Source organism: Onychomys torridus, chromosome 1 (assembly GCF_903995425.1).
Source record: "Onychomys torridus chromosome 1, mOncTor1.1, whole genome shotgun sequence".
In the NCBI taxonomy this organism is placed as follows: Eukaryota; Metazoa; Chordata; class Mammalia; order Rodentia; family Cricetidae; genus Onychomys; species Onychomys torridus.
This window is the reverse complement of record NC_050443.1, coordinates 32,012,628-32,029,595: the sequence shown is the minus strand read 5'-3', so window position 1 is coordinate 32,029,595 and position 16,968 is coordinate 32,012,628. Positions and strand designations below refer to the sequence as shown.

The 16,968-nt window shown below is 52.8% G+C and overlaps 1 protein-coding gene across 1 annotated transcript in view; it reads right to left on the bottom strand.

Annotated features, from left to right (window-relative positions):
• Nucleotides 1-3,714: 3,714 nt before the first annotated feature.
• Abcc6 (ATP binding cassette subfamily C member 6) overlaps nucleotides 3,715-16,968 on the bottom strand; it is a 51,471-nt gene continuing 38,217 nt past the window's right edge. Inside the window, exons 23-32 of the mRNA XM_036196908.1 lie at nucleotides 16,193-16,400; nucleotides 12,856-13,166; nucleotides 12,046-12,245; nucleotides 9,743-9,869; nucleotides 8,565-8,666; nucleotides 7,384-7,530; nucleotides 6,607-6,765; nucleotides 6,356-6,522; nucleotides 4,557-4,751; nucleotides 3,715-4,272 (exon numbers count right to left, since the gene is read on the bottom strand). Coding sequence (XP_036052801.1) covers nucleotides 4,164-4,272; nucleotides 4,557-4,751; nucleotides 6,356-6,522; nucleotides 6,607-6,765; nucleotides 7,384-7,530; nucleotides 8,565-8,666; nucleotides 9,743-9,869; nucleotides 12,046-12,245; nucleotides 12,856-13,166; nucleotides 16,193-16,400 — 1,725 coding nt within the window. The 3' untranslated portion in view covers nucleotides 3,715-4,163. The remainder of the gene's footprint in view (nucleotides 4,273-4,556; nucleotides 4,752-6,355; nucleotides 6,523-6,606; nucleotides 6,766-7,383; nucleotides 7,531-8,564; nucleotides 8,667-9,742; nucleotides 9,870-12,045; nucleotides 12,246-12,855; nucleotides 13,167-16,192; nucleotides 16,401-16,968) is intronic.

Sequence of the window (16,968 nt, the reverse complement as noted above, 5' to 3'; positions counted from 1 at the left end):
CTACTTGACAGAGTGGTTGTAGGTTTACTTGAAAGCAGCATACAAGAGAATATTATTTCAGCAGTGCTACTGGAATGGAAATACCGGTACAGAAGTCGGGCAGTGCCCAGTGATGTCCTAGTACTTGTGTGCCCGTGTATTTACTAGCACATCATAAGGCATGGATGTTCATGAGCATCAGTCCATACTGATGTGCTATTACAGTAGCACACACGGAAAGAGAAATAAAGCATTCAATATTAAAGCAATGATCACACATGTCCTTGTGAAATAGCACACAAAGATGCCTGAACACAGCCACAAACTGCCCTCTTGCCTCTGTGCTACCTTTAGCTATCCATCGCCAGGGCAACCAGCCTCCATTCTGCTCCCATGCTAGGGTGGTCAGTCAGTGGCTGTGCTGCTGATCTGGGTTGGGTGTGGGGTGGAAGTGGGAAGGACAGCTAGCTGTTGGCTGATCTACTTGGCCTCAATGAGACCAATGCCTATATTTTCCACCCCAGAAGACTGGCCAAGGCATGTTGTCATGGTGATGGGAGATGTATAAGAATGAGCATGCTCAGTGTTCATTCTCTCATCAGGCCTCTGCCAGCATCCCATTGGCCAAGGCCAGGCACACATCTGAGCCCAGCCAGTGCTTCAGCCCCTATAGTTCAGTGAGATGCATGGATACTGAGGCACTTTTTTTTTTTTTTTTTTTGGTTTTTTAAGACAGGGTTTCTCTGTGTAGCTTTGCACCTTTCCTGGAACTCAATTTGTAAACCAGGCTGGCCTTGAACTCACAGAGATCTGCCTGGCTCTGCCTCCCGAGTGCTGGGATTAAAGGCGTGCACCACCAATGCCCGGCTCTGAGGCACTTTTGCTATCCGTTGTCATCTGTACCATACTGGGCTGATACTTCAAATATCATCTCTGAACCTTGTGCTGAGAATGATTCTAAGCTCATTTTCTGCTCACCAGGAAGGGTAGTGTGATCGATTAGTAATGTCTGCCATGGGCATGGACATGAGGAATGGAAATGTTCCCTTGCCCAAAGCCTCCCAAACTGTCTCTCACCCAAGACCCGGTTCAAGATCAGAGTAGTTCGAGCCCCTGTCCTTGTGCTTTTCTCCCTTTCTAGCATCAGGCAATGCCAACTTGTGTGCCTGGCCTGGGCTCTACCAAGCAACAGTGTTGGATGGGGCCACAGCAGCTGTGGACCTAGAGAGAGATGACCTCATTCATTCCATCATCCAGATGCAGTCTGAAGGCTCTGCTATGCTCACTATTGCCCACCAGCTCAATACCATCACGGACTATACAAGGTGAGCCTGTGGGCCTACAGGGTGTTCACAGACATGTGGGGTGTGTTTCTGAGTTCCAATAACAGGCCTCAGAGTGCTCACTGAGGAGACCGCAGGGATGGGCACTGGGCGCCAGGGTCCAGTTTAATCTGCTGTGTGAAGAAGCAGCTGGGGAAGCAGCAACCAAGTTCTCAGATGAGGAGAGAAGGGGCTAGCTCTTCCTCAGGGCTCCCAACTTGTCCTTGACAACCCCACTCAGTCACACAGTCTGTCATCTGCCCAGCAGCCATACTGATGCCATGAACACACGAGTCTGTGGTATAACTCTGTCACAACCCCCTGGTGTCCTCACCCAGGTCTGCTCACCGGCCTCTGCTATCTGTTTATCCCAGGCTGTTTCCTCCTCTGGAGTGCCTCACACAGCTCCCACACAGAGCCACGGTTCTCAAATGGGACAACATGTAGGCCTGTTGCCACCAGGGCCCTTGAGTTACTGCAGATCCTGCACTGGTGCCACAGAGGTCATCACGCAGCACTGGCAGGGGGTTTAATGAGTATGAGACAATTCAGAAAAAACACGTAGTACAGTGCCTGGCCCCTGAGACCACTTGCCAATGGATGTGTTGCATTCACTAGTCCCTCTTTCCTGTCCCTGGCTCACCCAGTCAGTGTGCACCGAGTGTCCATGCTATGTACTGGACAAGGTTCTGGAACCACATAGTAGACAGACCTACAGCTTCCCAAGCAAGTCTCTTGGTTTAAGGAGGGAAGGAAGCTTGCCCTTAGCCTCTGCCCTTGAGGTGGGGGTCTAGGCTGGAAGTCAGTTCTGAGCACATGCTGAGGAGGTGGGGAGGCCTGCTGGCTGGGAAGCTGGGCACAGATTGGCACTAAAACTCCAAGGCCTCAGTTTTCTTTTCTGTCAAAGGGATTCGGTGACTGTCAAATACATCCACAAAGGGACATAGGAGGGATGGGGCGGGATGGCAGCACCTGCCTCCTCTGAGTTGCCTGCATTCACAGCCATGCCTGGTACACAGCTGTATGTGCAGTGAGGAGGAAGACTCTGGTACAGCTGAGACACCTTCAGTGTCAGGCAGGGAGGTGGATGGATCAGGGATAGCATCTCCCAGGCACAGGTTCCTCCTTCAACACTACAGAAAAGTAAAAGGCCTACAGAGATAGCAAGAGGCTGAAGATGTATGCCTGTGGCCTGCTGGAGCTGATTCCTGATCCTCCCACAGGCTGGACCCTGCTGGCAGGTGACCTTGGCTGAGGGATTGATGGGCTGGATCACCCTGCCAGCCTGCCAGGTATTCCCATGTGATGGCTACCCTGTGACCCAGGCTGTATTCCCAGACCAAGGCGGGGCCTCCACAGAGTCTGTCCAGCATCCCCAGACACACAGCAGCCTATGTCCCAGGCCAGACAGCTGAATGTCGGCAGGTCAAGTGCTGTGTGGCCCATCTCTGGTTCCTCCAGAGCAGAACTGCCCGCAGGACCATTCAGCCTGGGTGGTGAGAAGCCCAGGGGTAAGTTGTCACTTGGCCACTGGGTACCCCGTGTCCCCACTTTTGGCTTCAGTTTCTTCTTTTGCACAACAAAAGTAGCCCTGGTGATGAGACTTGTTCCTTGCCATGTGGAAAGCCTCAGGAGATGCAGGCTATACTAGCAAAGGGGAATCACTCTGGGCTGAAAGGAAACCCCCCAAACCCTGTATCAAGGCTGCCCATCAGAGAAGCCTCAGGGTACAGGGAAGAACAAGCCCTGCATCCTAGAAGCAGATAGGAGTCCTCTCCTCTCCTCACCCAACATAGCCATTGCTCAGGTATCAGTGAGTCATGGGTGGTACTAGGGCAGAGTAAATCAGTGATGCAGCCCCGGGGGACCTTTGGCAGTATGTGGAAATAGCTTTGCCACTGCTATCGACGGGCATCTCTGAGCAGAAACCAAGGATTTGTTCAACCACTATCATGCACAGGACTCACCAGCCCCGGCCCACAGCCAGCAGGGGCAGTAATGTTGCCAGATAACTGTGATGAGTCAAGGTGTGTTGGTGGCACATGCCTGTCCTTCCAACACTCTTGAAATGGAGACAGGAGGATCTTGAGTTTGAGGCCTCTCCATAGTGAGAGACCCTTCACCGTTACCATTTTAAATAGGTGTCAAGCACGCATAAATCATTTGGTTTGGGACCCACAAAGTGGGTGTGGTGACACAGGCCTGTAATCCCAGCACTTGGGAGGAGAGGCAGGAGCATCACAAGTTCAAGGCCATCCTCAGCTACACATAGAGCTCAAGGCCAGCCTGGGTTATGTGAAATTCTTTCTCAAAAAAAAAAAAAAAACCAGTAAGAAAAAGCACTGGATCCATACACAGACAGACAAGCAACAGAGGAAATGTGAAGAGACTGTTGGAGGCAGTCAGTGTCAGTGTGCCACTTGATCTTGTCCTAGGGTTGGACAAGGTGTCACCTCTGGAACAAAAAGGGCAGAGGGTCCATAGGTTCTCTGTGTGGTTTCTTAAAACTGTGTGGAATCTACAATGATATCAAAATAAGGAGTTAGGGGAAATGTGTACACCGTCACCCAGGTCCAGGGTGTCCAGCCTAATTGGCCAGGGGTGGGTGAAGTAGAGCTTGAGCTGAGAGTCACTGTCCACTCTGGCTGCAGAGTGACCATGACCTTGCTCAGGCCAACCTGGACATGCTGGGTTCTTCTGGGTCTGGTATTCCCATCTTCTGTCCCTTTCTCTGCCATCTTTCTCCTAGAGAGGAGTCAAGATTGGACATCCTGCAGAGCCCCAGTGGCCCCTGGCTCTCTGGCATTCCCAGCCACTGCAGGCACTATGGCTGGCTCCAAGGAGGATGTCACGAGGCCCGACTCAGGCAAGGCCTGACTCCTGGGCTAGCCTGTAAAACAGGCCTTTCTGGGCCAGCAGCTGGGCTGGACTGCCACTCTCGGCCACTTGCCCCTCATCCATGACCAGAACCCTGCAAAGAAGACCAGGAGCAGTTCTTGTGACGGTAGCTGAGGCCCTGTCAGCAGAGAACCCATCTCCACTTTGAATTCACTCCCCAGAAGTCTTGACTTTCCAAGCTGTTTCCTGACCTTCCTAGCTTCCTGCATGCACACACAGTTCCTCGGCCCACTGTCATCCCCTCCACCCCCCCAGGGACAGTGGGCCCTTCGTGGTCCATCTCAGGACACTTGCAGATGAAGCCATTGTATGCCATCCTGTGCCTCCCAGGCCTCACTGTCGGGAGGGATGCCTCACCTGGCACAGTCCATCACAGAGCGCAGGCGGTGAGCGATGAGCAGTACTGTGCACTGAGCAAACCAGCATTCAAGGGCTGCCTGCATCTGCACCTCCGTGCCTGGGTCCACGGAGGCTGTGGCCTCATCCAGGATGAGGATCTGGGTTTTCCGGAGAAGTGCGCGTGCCAGGCATAGGAGCTGTTTCTGACCCACACTGTGAATAAGCTGCATGGTTAGGCTAGGTAGGTGTCATTGGTTAGAGTAGGCCTGTCTACAGCAGGCCCTGGGGACAGCTGCTGACAGTGTCTGTGTGTTGTCCCCACCATGAGGGCTAAAGTCTACAGGGTTTGGGGCAATTCCGGTGGACAAGTCATTCACACCTTCTGTGCCTTGGTTTCTCTGCCTGTGAAAAGCCTGTTTTCTTTTTTTTACTGCATGTGCATTGTGGGGACATGTGGGCACTTGTGGGGACACACATCTGTAGGTGCATGTGTGTGCACATGTGTGTGGAGGCCAGAAGCTGGCATCAGGTGACATCCTCAGTTACTCTCAACCTTAGCAAAAGAAGTGGAGTGTCTCCCTGAACCCAGCCTGGGCTGTCTTAGCTAGCCTGGCCAGCTAGCTTGTCTTAGGAATCTCCTATCTCTGCCTTCTGAGCACTGATATTATAGGCAGCTGCTAAGCCCACGTAGCATTTGCATGGGATCAGGGGATTCGAACTCTGGTCCTTATACTTGCCCATGGAGCATCTATCTCCTCAGTCCCCATGATAAGTGTTTAAGTAGATACCAGCCACAGAAGGTGGCTATTGTCTCTTTTTTGTTTTATTTGTTTGAAACAAGGTCTTACTATGTAGCCCTGGCTGGCCTGGAACTCACTACATAGACCAGGCCTCATGCTCACAGAGATATGCCTGCCTCCGCTTCCTGAATCCTGGGATTAAAGGCGTGGAACACAGTCTTACCTGGTTTTGTGTTCTTGAGACAGGCTACCCTCAAACTTGTCTCAGCCTCGTGAGTGCTGGGATCACAAGCCCGCACCTCCAGGACTAGCTGTGTGCAACTGTGCCTCACACTGCTAAGCTATCCATCCAGGAAAGGCCAGGGCTGCACAGCAGCACCAGAGCACACTCCCTCAGCATGCACAAGCCCCTAGTTAATGCCGTGCACTGAAAAAAGACGTATGATGCATCTCCCCAGTCTCTGTTTATGTTACGTATGTTTCATCCTTAAAATACTTTAGCAAAAGGCATTACTAGAGAGATGGCCCAGTCCGGATAATGCCTTCTGTGCAAACATGAGGGCCGGAGTTCAGATCCCCAGCACCCTCATAAAAGCTGGGCACAATGGCACGGATCTGTAATCCCAGCTCTGGGAAGGCAGAGACAAGAGGATCCCTGGGAGCCTATTGGCCAACCAGCCTAGGAGAATCAGTGAGCTGCAGTCTCAGTGAGAGACCCTGTCTCAAAAAATAAGTGGAGAGTGATGGAGGAGGACACCCAAGGTGGACCTGGCCTCCACACACACACATTTCAGGGAAAGAACACACACTATCACTTAGCTGCAATGAATCTGAGATCAGTGTCAAACCTCAAGCATGGTATTTTTGCAGCAAAATAAATACTGAGTGGACAGAGTCTAGGCTGGGCTTTGGCATGGGAAAAGGAACGTGGCACAGAGAGAGATCCTGTGGCTTGGGACTTAGGGAAGGACTTGGACCTGTGTTAGGAGACTGAGGATGAGAGAGTGCACTCAGAGCCCAGGCTGTCCCTGCCCTTGCCCATCTCGCTCTGGCCCTGACACCGGTGTATGGCCATACCTCAGGTCATCTCCCTGGCCTGCACACTCATATTGCAGCTGGCCGGGCAGGCTGGCCACAAAGGCCTTGAGCTGCACCGTCTCCAGTGCCGCCCAAATGCCTTCATCTGTGTGTTCCTGAAGCAGGTCCAGGTTCATCCGCAGAGAGCCTGGGAACAGGACAGGGTCCTGGCCAGAGGGACAGTGGGTCAGAACAGGGCCATGCCATAGCTCGCTCCTCTGCCTCCTCTTTCCCATGGTCCTAGGCCTCACCTGAGGGATGATGGTGATTCGGGACCGCAGCGTGTGCAGTCCCACGTGAGTAATGGGGACTCCGTCGATCCAGATATCACCCTCAGCAGCTTCTTGAAGCCGCAGCAGGCCCCAAGCCAGGGAGGACTTCCCAGCCCCCGTCCTGCCCACGATGCCCACCTGCCAGGTAACAAGAGTGAGGCCCACACCAAGCAGGTCTGCCCCAGCCCTGGGGTTTGTGGATACAGATTTGAAAGATTTTTTTTTTTTTCCTGCACAAGACTTGTCTCTGTGCTGACCCTCCGCTGAGCATGCCCCTTCAACACAACTGCTCATCCTTCCATCCCACCTTCCATCTGGGCTTGCTCTAGCTCCTCCTCCTCCCAACATTTCTGCCCCTTGCCTTTCCTCTATGTCCTAGCCACCTCCATCACTTTCCATCCCTCCCGGTGAGCCCTCCCAGTTCCCAGAATCCTCTTCTACATCCTGTCCTACCTGTGCCTTCTCCTTCCAGCCCTTCTTCTTTCTGTCTTCTACCTGCTGATCAGTTCATCCATCCTTCTTTAATTCACGCCCACCCAGTCTCACTCTTCCCCACACTCCACCCTCTGTCCCTTGGCCATCCTTCCAGGCAGCCAACATGCCCCTCATTCGGGGACATCAAGGTTTACAGGAAGCCACCCCCAGAGGCAGATCAGGGCCTGGGAGATGGAAGCTAAGAAAGCTGGGCAGGGTCTCAGACGTGGAGACTGGTGTCCACACAATGTAGTCGGGGGGGGGGGGGGGGGCGCTACTTACCTTCTCTCCTGCATGGATCTTCAGGGACATGCCCCGCACAGCCAGCGGCAGCCCAGGTCGGTGTCTGAGCCCAAAGTCTCGGAACTCAATCTGACCCCCGCTAGGCCAAAGAGGTCGGGCTGCACAGGTGGTCAGCCTCCAGGGAGCCTGGGTCAGGGAGCAGGTTGGGCACAGGTCAGAGGAGCTGTCCTCAAGCTCTTCATGGGTGCCTGCCCCTCAGAGCCTCAGCTCCCCACATAACACACTACACTCTATGTGGAAATTGCTCCAGGTTATTCTAGCATCGTTTCATTGTTTTAGGACAAGGTCTCAGGATATAGTCCAGGCTAGCCTCTAACATGCTACATAGCCAAGCCTAGCTTCTAACTTTCCTGTAACCCAGACTAGCTTCCAACTCACTATTTTGCCCAGGCTGGCCTCCAAATCACTATTTATCCCAGGCTATACTCCAACTCTCTGTGTAGTTCAGAATAGCCTCTACCTTTTTATGTAGTTCAGGCTAGGCTCCTGCTTGCTTTATATAGCCAAAATTGGCTTCTAACTTACTATGTAGCCCAAGCTAGCCCCTAACCTACTATGTAGCCCAGGGAAACTTCAAATTTTCTACCCAGAGTAGCTTCTCACTATGTAGCTCAGACTAGCCGTAAACTCACTACACAGTCCAGGATGGCTTCCACCTAGCAGTAATCCTCCTGCCTCAACTTCCTGAGTGCCAAGGTTTAGTTGTGAGCTGCTGCACCCAGCTTGACGCCATGTCATTTACCTTGCTGCTCTGTTCCTGTGGCACTGCTGCTGTACTCCTGAAGTGTCTTGTGCCACTGGTCTGTCCTGGGTACACTGCGGCTGTGTGGCTGTTCTATCCCTGGGTTGCGGCTAGGTTAATATGTCACTCTAGTTCTTGGCCTGGGTGGCAGTCTGGTGGTGTCCCGTCCCATGCCCTGCTGCGTGGCTGGAGCATGGCTGTCACTTTAGTGCCATCCCTAAGCTGAGGGAGTGCCTTCCTGCCCCTGCAAGTGTGACAGTCACTATTGCTTGGCACCAGAGAAGTGGCCTGCCTGCTCCAGCAAGAGAGCAGAGCTTTTCACTCTTGACTCTCCGCCACCCCAGCTGTGACTCCAGCCCACAGGGATGTTGCTCTGTGGGAAAGGAATGGGCGGGACCACCGTCTGCCATGTTATCACCTCTTTGGGGATGTGAGCATAGTCCTGCACACGCTCTACCGCCACCATGCTGTTCTCCAGATCCGTCCAGCTGCGGACCACCCACTGCAGGGTCTGGGTCACCTGGTTTGAGAAGACAGCTCCAATGGGCTCCTCCGGGTTCTCATCAGGCCCACTCCCCAGCCAAGTGCCAGGGAAGGCAAAGGAAGAGGGGCTGTAGGGACAGGGACGCTGAGGGCCTGGGCCCTCGGGGGTGGGACAGCAAATGGAGCAAGCAGGTGGCACTCTCCCAAACCTACTGCCCAAAAAGGAGAGGCAGGACCAGAGAGGGTGCCTGGCCTCTGGGACACACAGAAAGACCTGGGTCTGTGGGTTCCATTCAGGCAGCTTCCACAGAGGGGCTAGGCCTCCCCTGATTCCCATCCCACAGAGCCTCCAAGTGCCTTGCCAGGACCCAGGAGCAGTTCCACGGCAGCCCTGCTTTCCTTTCTCTCCCTCTTCTGGCTCACTCTATCAAGCTGTGCCTCCCTCTCCCTCTCTCTCCCTCTCTCTCCCTCCCTCCCTCCCTCCCTCCCTCTCTCTCTCTCTCTCTCTCTCTCTCTCTCTCTCTCTCTCTCTCTCTCTCTCACACACACACACACACACACACACACAGAGCCTTTCCTGCTGCTGCTGATTCTGCCCAGAGCACTGACCCCAAAGGAGATGATCAGCAATGTATGAAGAACCTTTTTCAACTGATGCTGCTGTGTAGATGAGACAATGTGTGCGTGCCTAAGAGTGTGCAAGATACAGTGTAAGACAGTGTGTATATGAGAGGAGAGAATGTGTAAGAGTGTGTGTGTAAGAAAGAGTATGTAATAGTGTGTATGTATGTGTGAGAGAGTGTGTGTTTGTGGACACAGATATTCTAACCCAACACTGCACATTATCAAGAGCTAACAACAAACACTCCACTGGAAACCTGCTCTCAGCATTCTTCGCCTGTTTCAGCTAATCAGAAGTGGCAGAGTGCTGACCCATTACTTGGATGGGCACATAGAGGGTCTTGAGCCACTTGAGGTCACACAAGGTTCCCTGTGAACCGTACTTCTCCAGTGCTGGGCAGCGGAGACTCGGGGACCTTGGAAATACTCCAGCAGGAGTCCATCTGCTTCTGTTCTGCCCCACCTCCAGCCAGGGGTGGGGTGCTAGAGTACCTGAAGGGCAGCGGAGACTGAGAAGCCCACAAGGCCGGCACTCAAGTGAGCCTTGCTCAGCACAGCGCACATAGTGGCCACGAACACCAGGCCATTCCCCAAGAGCTCCAGGTTGGCAGCCAGCCACCTGTAAAGGGAAGCAGGGCTCAGCAGGGCCAGCAGGGCCAGCAGGACCAGCAGGACCCACCTCTCTGGTCATGGTAAACGTTCAGCACCCAGTGGGGGCCCCACAATGGGACCTAACTGCAAGAGGAGAGGTAACACTATTCTGTCTTGCATAATGACCCAGATGAGGGCCTGGAACATGCTGGGTGTTCCACAGAGCTTCCTGTTTTGGAGACGTGTATTTTCTAGCCTGTCCCTTCCCTGGTGGGTATGTGGCTACATGTACACATGTGTGTGCAAGCCAGAGGACAATCTCACTGTCATTTATTGTTTTATCTCTTGCACAGTGGCTGCACCTTAATCTACTGCTATTTCAGCCAGCAACTGAGACTCCATAGTTACTGGCCTGCTTCTCTGTCAGTGGCCTGGCCACTCAGGCCGCAGCCTGGCGGGTCTCTGCCTCAGCTAAAGGTAGCTTTAACTAATCCCTATTGTTCTATTTATAAATAAAACTTGCGATTCAAAGGCTGGGGTGAAAACCTGCTAGCTCAGAGGTTGAATAGCAACTAGCTGAACTTTTCTCCCAAAGACAGCATCCTTCCACTCAGCCAAACAAAAAAGCCTCACCACTCCAAATCCCTCCCTACTACTTCTGGTGTCTCTCTATCTCTTCCAGATGCTCGGTGATGCTCTATGATCACTGTCTGTCAACTAGTCTCCTGGCACAAGGTTAATTTTGTTTAATGCAAATGCAAACTCGGGTTCACATTGTGATCAAATATCCCCCAACAGCCATTCCCCAGTTATCACCCACTTTTTTTTTTTTTTTTTTTTTTTTTTTTTTTTTGGTGTGTGTGTGTGATTTGAAACAGGGTTTCTCTATGCATCCCTGGCTGTACTAGAACTCTCTCGGTAAAACATGCTGGCCTCAAACTCAGAGATCTTCCTGTCTCTGCCTCCCAAATGCTGGGATTAAAGGCGTGCGTCACCACTGCCCAGCTCTACCTTATTTTAAGACAGGGTCTCTCATTAGCCTAGAACTTGTCAAGAGAGTTAGCCTTCTGCCCAGTGAGCCTCAGGGACCCACATGCCTCCATCCCAAGACCCCTCTCCCAAGTACGGAGATGACAAGCTCATGCCACCAGGCCTGGATTTTTTGTAAAGTGAGTTCTAATGATCGAACCCACACCCTCTTGCTTGGAAGGCAAGCTCTTTACTAATGGAGGCAGCTCCCAGTCCCCGGCCTGCCTCCTCGTGTGGCCTCGCTCTCATCTCCACATGCAGTTAGCTCCAGCGTTCTCTCCTGGCAGTCTGCCCTGACTGTTTCTCCTTCCTCCCACCCTGGCCTCCTTCCCCACGCTTTTCTTGCCAGCCAAATCATTTAATGTTACCAACCATTGTCACCATTAGGAATCCTGGGCTCTGTGGGGACAGGGACCTTGTTTTCCCACTCCTGGCTCTAGCTGCAGTCCATTCAGCATGAAGTATGTGCTCAACAAACACATTCTGAATGGGCAGATGCAGCATCCCTCTCATGGTCCCTCCACCATTCACCCATTTATCCATTCACTCATCTAACGGAGAGTGAGCACGTATTCGGAGCCCGGCATGTGGAAGGAGCCTGGGACCGAGACTGAACAAGTACCGATCGTGTCACTGGGAGCCTCCCATGTGATGCCTGGTCCTCCTGCTGCAAGGGGAGAAGATACTGTTTCCATTTGACAGCTGGGGAAACTGAGGCTCGAGAAGGGCTGGAGCAGTGCCAAGCATAGTATAAGCACGTTACAAGTGCTCCCTGCAACTATTTAATCCATAAAGCCACCTGGAGTATAACAGCAGTTGAATAAAATGAGGCTCAGAGAGGTCAAGTAACTTATCTAGGGTCTAACAGCTTGAAAATGGCAGAGCGGGAAGTTGAACCCACGTCTTGCTCTTGCTTAGTCCCCAAGGGAGATTAAGGATGCTTAGTTCCCGTTGCCTTGTCGACAAGGAAACAGAAGTTGGTACTATGGTCTGGCAACCATACTTCTCTCTGTACCTTCAATCCAGTGGATGTCGGGGACTCTGGCTGTTCTGTGTGCCCAGATGCTCTGAGTGGGACTCAGCCTCAGACTGTCCCCAGCCTGCAGGGCTGTGCTCAGCTCAACTCTTGGGGGGAGGGGAGTTCCAGGTCTACTCTGGTCCCAGGCTCTTCCTACCTGTCCGCCACCAGTCGTGGGAAAATGACCCTCTGGTTCTCATCCATAAGGGCGTCATGCTGAGCCGTGAAGGATCCCTGGGCCCCGAAGGCCCTGAGCACCAGACTGCCCTGGAAGGTCTCAGCCATATGGGAACACACAGCTGAGTAGCTGGCTGACTCCAGGCATCTTAGCTGGCAAGAGGTGGCCACATAGAGGCTCTGTGGTGGGAGAGGGGAGGAGGGGCCGAGACAAAGAGGGAGCACTCAGAGAACAAGGAGCAGCAAGTGTCCTCCGCTGTCAGCCTGCTTGGCCTGCCTGCTTGGTGGTGAGCCAGAGCAGAGGTCAACTGAGGTGAGTCCACTTGGCCCCTGGCAAAAGTGTGTATAAACTGAGGTCTGGCTGAGCTGCTCCGAGCTTCTCAGTAACCGGCAGGCGGTGTTCTGTGCCACCCAGACTGCCAGGGCTACGGCGCCCACTTGGGCAGCAAAGCTCTGGAGCCGGCCTCCTGGCTCAGGTTCTGATCTTTGCGTTAGGCCAACTTGAGAGACATCTTAACACAATATAATCTGCCTCCTGCAGCACTGGGTGTGCCTTGCAGTGTGCAAACGGGAGGAGGGGACACTGCAGATGTAAGGCCAGAAGTTAGACATGAGGAATTCTAGGGAGTGACTGAGAGACAGAGACAAGTGTGGGTTCTACAGGGTGGGGCGGGGCTTCTAGCCTCCCCATTCCATGCCCAGCTGCGACCCTCTCCCACCAAGCCTTGCCCAGATGTGGGGGACTGACAGAGGAGACCTCAGCTAGACCTGGGCTCTGACCTCGCCATACCTGGAACCCAGCGTAGAGGAGCCCGAGCGGCAAGATGGCCACAATGGCCAGAGGCGTGGCCATCGACACCACCAGGCCGACCTCCAGGAGGCCAAAGGCATAGGTCAGCAGGGACCTCAGCTTGTCTGGGATGTCCACGTCCACCGTGTCCGTCTCCTTGGAGAAGCGGTTCAGCAGTCTCCCGACAGGCGTGCTCTCGAAGAAGCCGATGGGAGAGCGAGCTACATCCCACAGGAGGCTCCGGAAAAGCAGGCCTGAGGCCCGAGCCCCACCCAGGAACACCGCAGCCATGGAAGCAAAGAGTCCGATGGCTGCAGAGGGGCAGTGGAGTGGAGCCTGCTGCCGGGCTGGGGCAGGTCTCCCAGCACCCGGTGACCATCGTAGGACGTGATAGACCCACTGCTGGTGTGTGTGTGTGTGTGTGTGTGTGTGTGTGTGTGTGTGTGTGTAGTGTCTTCCCAAACTCATGCCCACCACAACCTCCAAAAGAAACCTTATTTAGAAATACGAGTTTCAGGCTGGAGAGGTGGCTCAGCGGTTAAGAGCACTGGCTGCTCTTCCAAAGGTCCTGAGTTCAATTCCCAGCAACCACATGGTAGCTCACAACCATCTATAATGAGATCTGGTGCCCTCTTATGGCATGTAGGAATACATGCAGACAGAACACTGTACACATAATAAATAAATAAATCTTAAAAAAAAAATATGAGTTTCATAGGTACAATAAAAGAATATGGGCCAGGCAGACCATGGCACCCGCCTTTTATTCCAGCACACAGGAGGCAGAGTCAGGCAAATCTCTGTGAGTTCGAGGCCAGCCTGGGCTACAGACCGAGATCCAGGACAGGCACCAAAACTACACAAGAAACCCTGTCTTGAAAAAACAAAAAACAAAAACAAAAACAAAAGACCCCCCCCCAAAAAAAAAATGGAAAAAAAATTCTAGATTTTGGGTGGGGACTACACCTGTATCCTTCTAAGAACTGGGCACAGACAGGAGGCAGATGCGCAGACACAGAGGCTGGAGTGGACAGCCACAGTTAAGGGGAACAAGGGGTGCAGAAGCTACCACAAACGGAGGAAGACGTGGCAAGGCGAGGTACTGCCAAGGGGACACTACTGTCAATCATGATCCCATGGTATAGCGTAGGCAGTTACACGACTCAGCTAGCCAGTCAGAGCACACCAGCGATGGGGCCCTCTGTGATTGGCTCATGATGGCCGCCTAACTTGTAATGGGCTAGTCAGAGCCTTCCCTGGTGGAAGATGCCTGAGCTAGAGCAAAATGCTGTGTATTGGGGTAACTGAGGTGGCAAGCCAGGTGGTCTCCCCCAGTCTCCTCCGGGAACCAGTTCCTCTGGGGGCTGGGTTTAAGATGGACCCCCTAAGTGTTGGGGAGAATATGTTTCTGTGACTATAAAGACTGTCCAGTTCACAGATATATATTTTTTTCTTTTAAGATGGGGGGTGGGGGGCAGTGTCTCATGTAGCCCAAGCTAGCCTTGAACTTGTAATGTAGCAGAGGATAACTCTGAACTCCTGGTTCCCCCGCCTCCACCTCTGGAGTGCTGAGACTTAAGGGATGTGCCACCACCCCAGCCTACCTCAAGGTAGCCAACATGCAGCTGTGTGCCACCCAAATGGGAGTTCAAGTTCATTCCAGCTTGGCTGACTGACAGCGCACTCTAGTGGATTAAATAACCATCTGCGTTCAATCAGCTTTTCCCAGCAAAGGTGACAGTCTACAAACTGCCAGGGTCCCTAAGGTCAGGGAGGCTCATGTCATCTTGCCGATGTGGCTATAGTCCTAGTGAATCATGTGACGATGCTTTTTCTTTACAGTGCTGAACCCAGGGCCTCACACATGCTAGGCAAGCATTCTACACTAAGCTACATCCTCAGATCCCTCCCATTTACTTAAAAATTACATTTTTTAAGTAAAGAAAGTACTTGAAGTGAGTGTGTGTGTCCACGCCCTAGCATGTCTGTGGAAGTCAGAAGATGACCTGTGGAAGTCTGATCTCTTACCACACGCCTCCCGAGGGTTAAACTCAAGTGAACAGGTTTGGTGCCTTCACACCGAGTCACCTCACCGGTCTGTTTTAACTTATTTTGAGATAGTACCTCACTAAGTTACCTGGGCTGTCCTTGAGCCCAGGGTGGTCATCAACTTGGAACCATTCTATTCTTCAGCCTCCCGAGTAGCTGGGGTCACAGGCATCATCACTATTTCTGGAGAACTCACGGAACTTTCATGATGGGGCCAAACCCACATGTTCAGTGGCATTTCCCTTCCACTGTGGCCATATTTGAAATGTAGGGGAGTCAGGGCTGAAGACAGTGGGAAGACTGGACTAGGGAGGAGGAGGCTACACGAGGGCACCATAGGTGATCTGGGCAGGCACATGAATGCTCAGGAGCTTGAGTGTAGAGGACAACTCCAGAAACCACATAAAGTCACAGGATTGGCCTAGTCAGTATCCTTGATGCAATATGGCACTATCACTTTGCAGCCTCATGTCCTTGGCAGAGGGCACATGGGAGCACTTTGCACCTTGCCTTATGGCAGAGGTGAGCCTGCAATCACTTCAGGGATGATCGTTATTTTAACAGAAGGGGTTGAGTGTGGTGGTACACACCTGCGATACCAGCACTTGGGAGGTAGGTCGGGGGGTCTTGAGTTTGAGGTCAGCCTGGACTCTGAGGAAAGACTGCCTTGAATTGAACAATAACTTAAGTTGGGCTGGGGAGAAGGCTCAGCAGGAGGACTTGCTGCCAAGGCTAATGGCCTGAGCGCCCCAACTTCTGCACAGGAGAAGGAGAGAACTTACTCCTGCAGGTGTGACCACACGTGTGCTGCGGTGTCCCTGCACACACCAAAAATAAGTAAGTAAACAAATGTTTTTAAAAGTAACGAGAGAGAGAGAGAGAGAGAGAGAGAGAGAGAGAGAGAGAGAGAGAAGAAGAAGAAGAAGAAGAAGAAGAAGAAGAAGAAGAAGAAGAAGAAGAAGAAGGGGAGGAGGGGAGGAGGAGGAGGAGGAGGAGGAGGAGGAGGAGGAGGAGGAGGAAAGGGGGCAGTGAAGGGGAAGCAGAGTGCATTTGGGAGAGAGTGCGGCCTGGGCTGAGGTATAAGTGTGGCTTTGTCTGGAGGTTTGGGGCAGGAGACTGAGGTCATTAGCTAACTTCAGTGATACCTTCTTAGTGGGAAGGAACTATCCTCAGGCCCTCATTCCCTCCAGGCCACCTTAAGGACCTAGGGATGCTTGGTCCTAGGATGCTCTGGGCACACATTCAGGAGGGGGTTGGGTGGGAGGCAGAGCTCACTGACATAGGTTACCTTGGAGACAGCCAAGGAGTCCAAAGACCCAGCCACGCAGGGCTGCATGCATTTGCCGTCCATCCACGACCGGGTCGTCGGCCCAGAGGCTCAGCCAGTAGCCCTGGCAGAAGGATGCCACTTGCTGGCAGAAGAAGAGGAACAGGGTGTAGGTGCAGAGGGGTGTGCCCACTGCCTGTAGGTAGCTCAGGTACGTGGTGGTCTTCACCTATAAGACATGTTGAGGAAGGGTGGCAGAGAAGGGGATCCGAGGAGAGTGAGTTGGGTCTAGGTTAGGTCAAACTCCCAAAGGCATCATTAACAGAGCCTCACTGGGCACACCATCTCCCCTACAGATCCCTGCCTCAGGACCCTTCTGCTAGAGACCCATGTAGGTCATGGGAAGCTGTAGCTACTAGTTGATCTGGGTGGGTAGGTGAAGAAAGAACAGGCGAGGGGACCCACACATGGCTTTAGGTACTATGTAGTTCAGATTTGGGCTTCCCTAGACTGGAGTGTTGGTCATAAAGACAAGGGTCAGCTCAATACACCCTGGCTCTGTCATCTTTAAAATGAGGCTGTTACTGCCAGGAGGTGGTGGTGCATGCCTTTATTCCCAGCACTCAGGAGGCAGAGGCAGGTGGATCTCTGTAGGTTTGAGGCCAGCCTGGTCCACAGAGTGAGTTCAGGGCAGCCAGGGCTGCACAGAGCAACCCTGTCTCAAAAAAATCAAAAAACAAAAACAGAGAGACAGAGACAGAGACAGAGACAGAGAGACAGAGACAGGGACAGAGAGA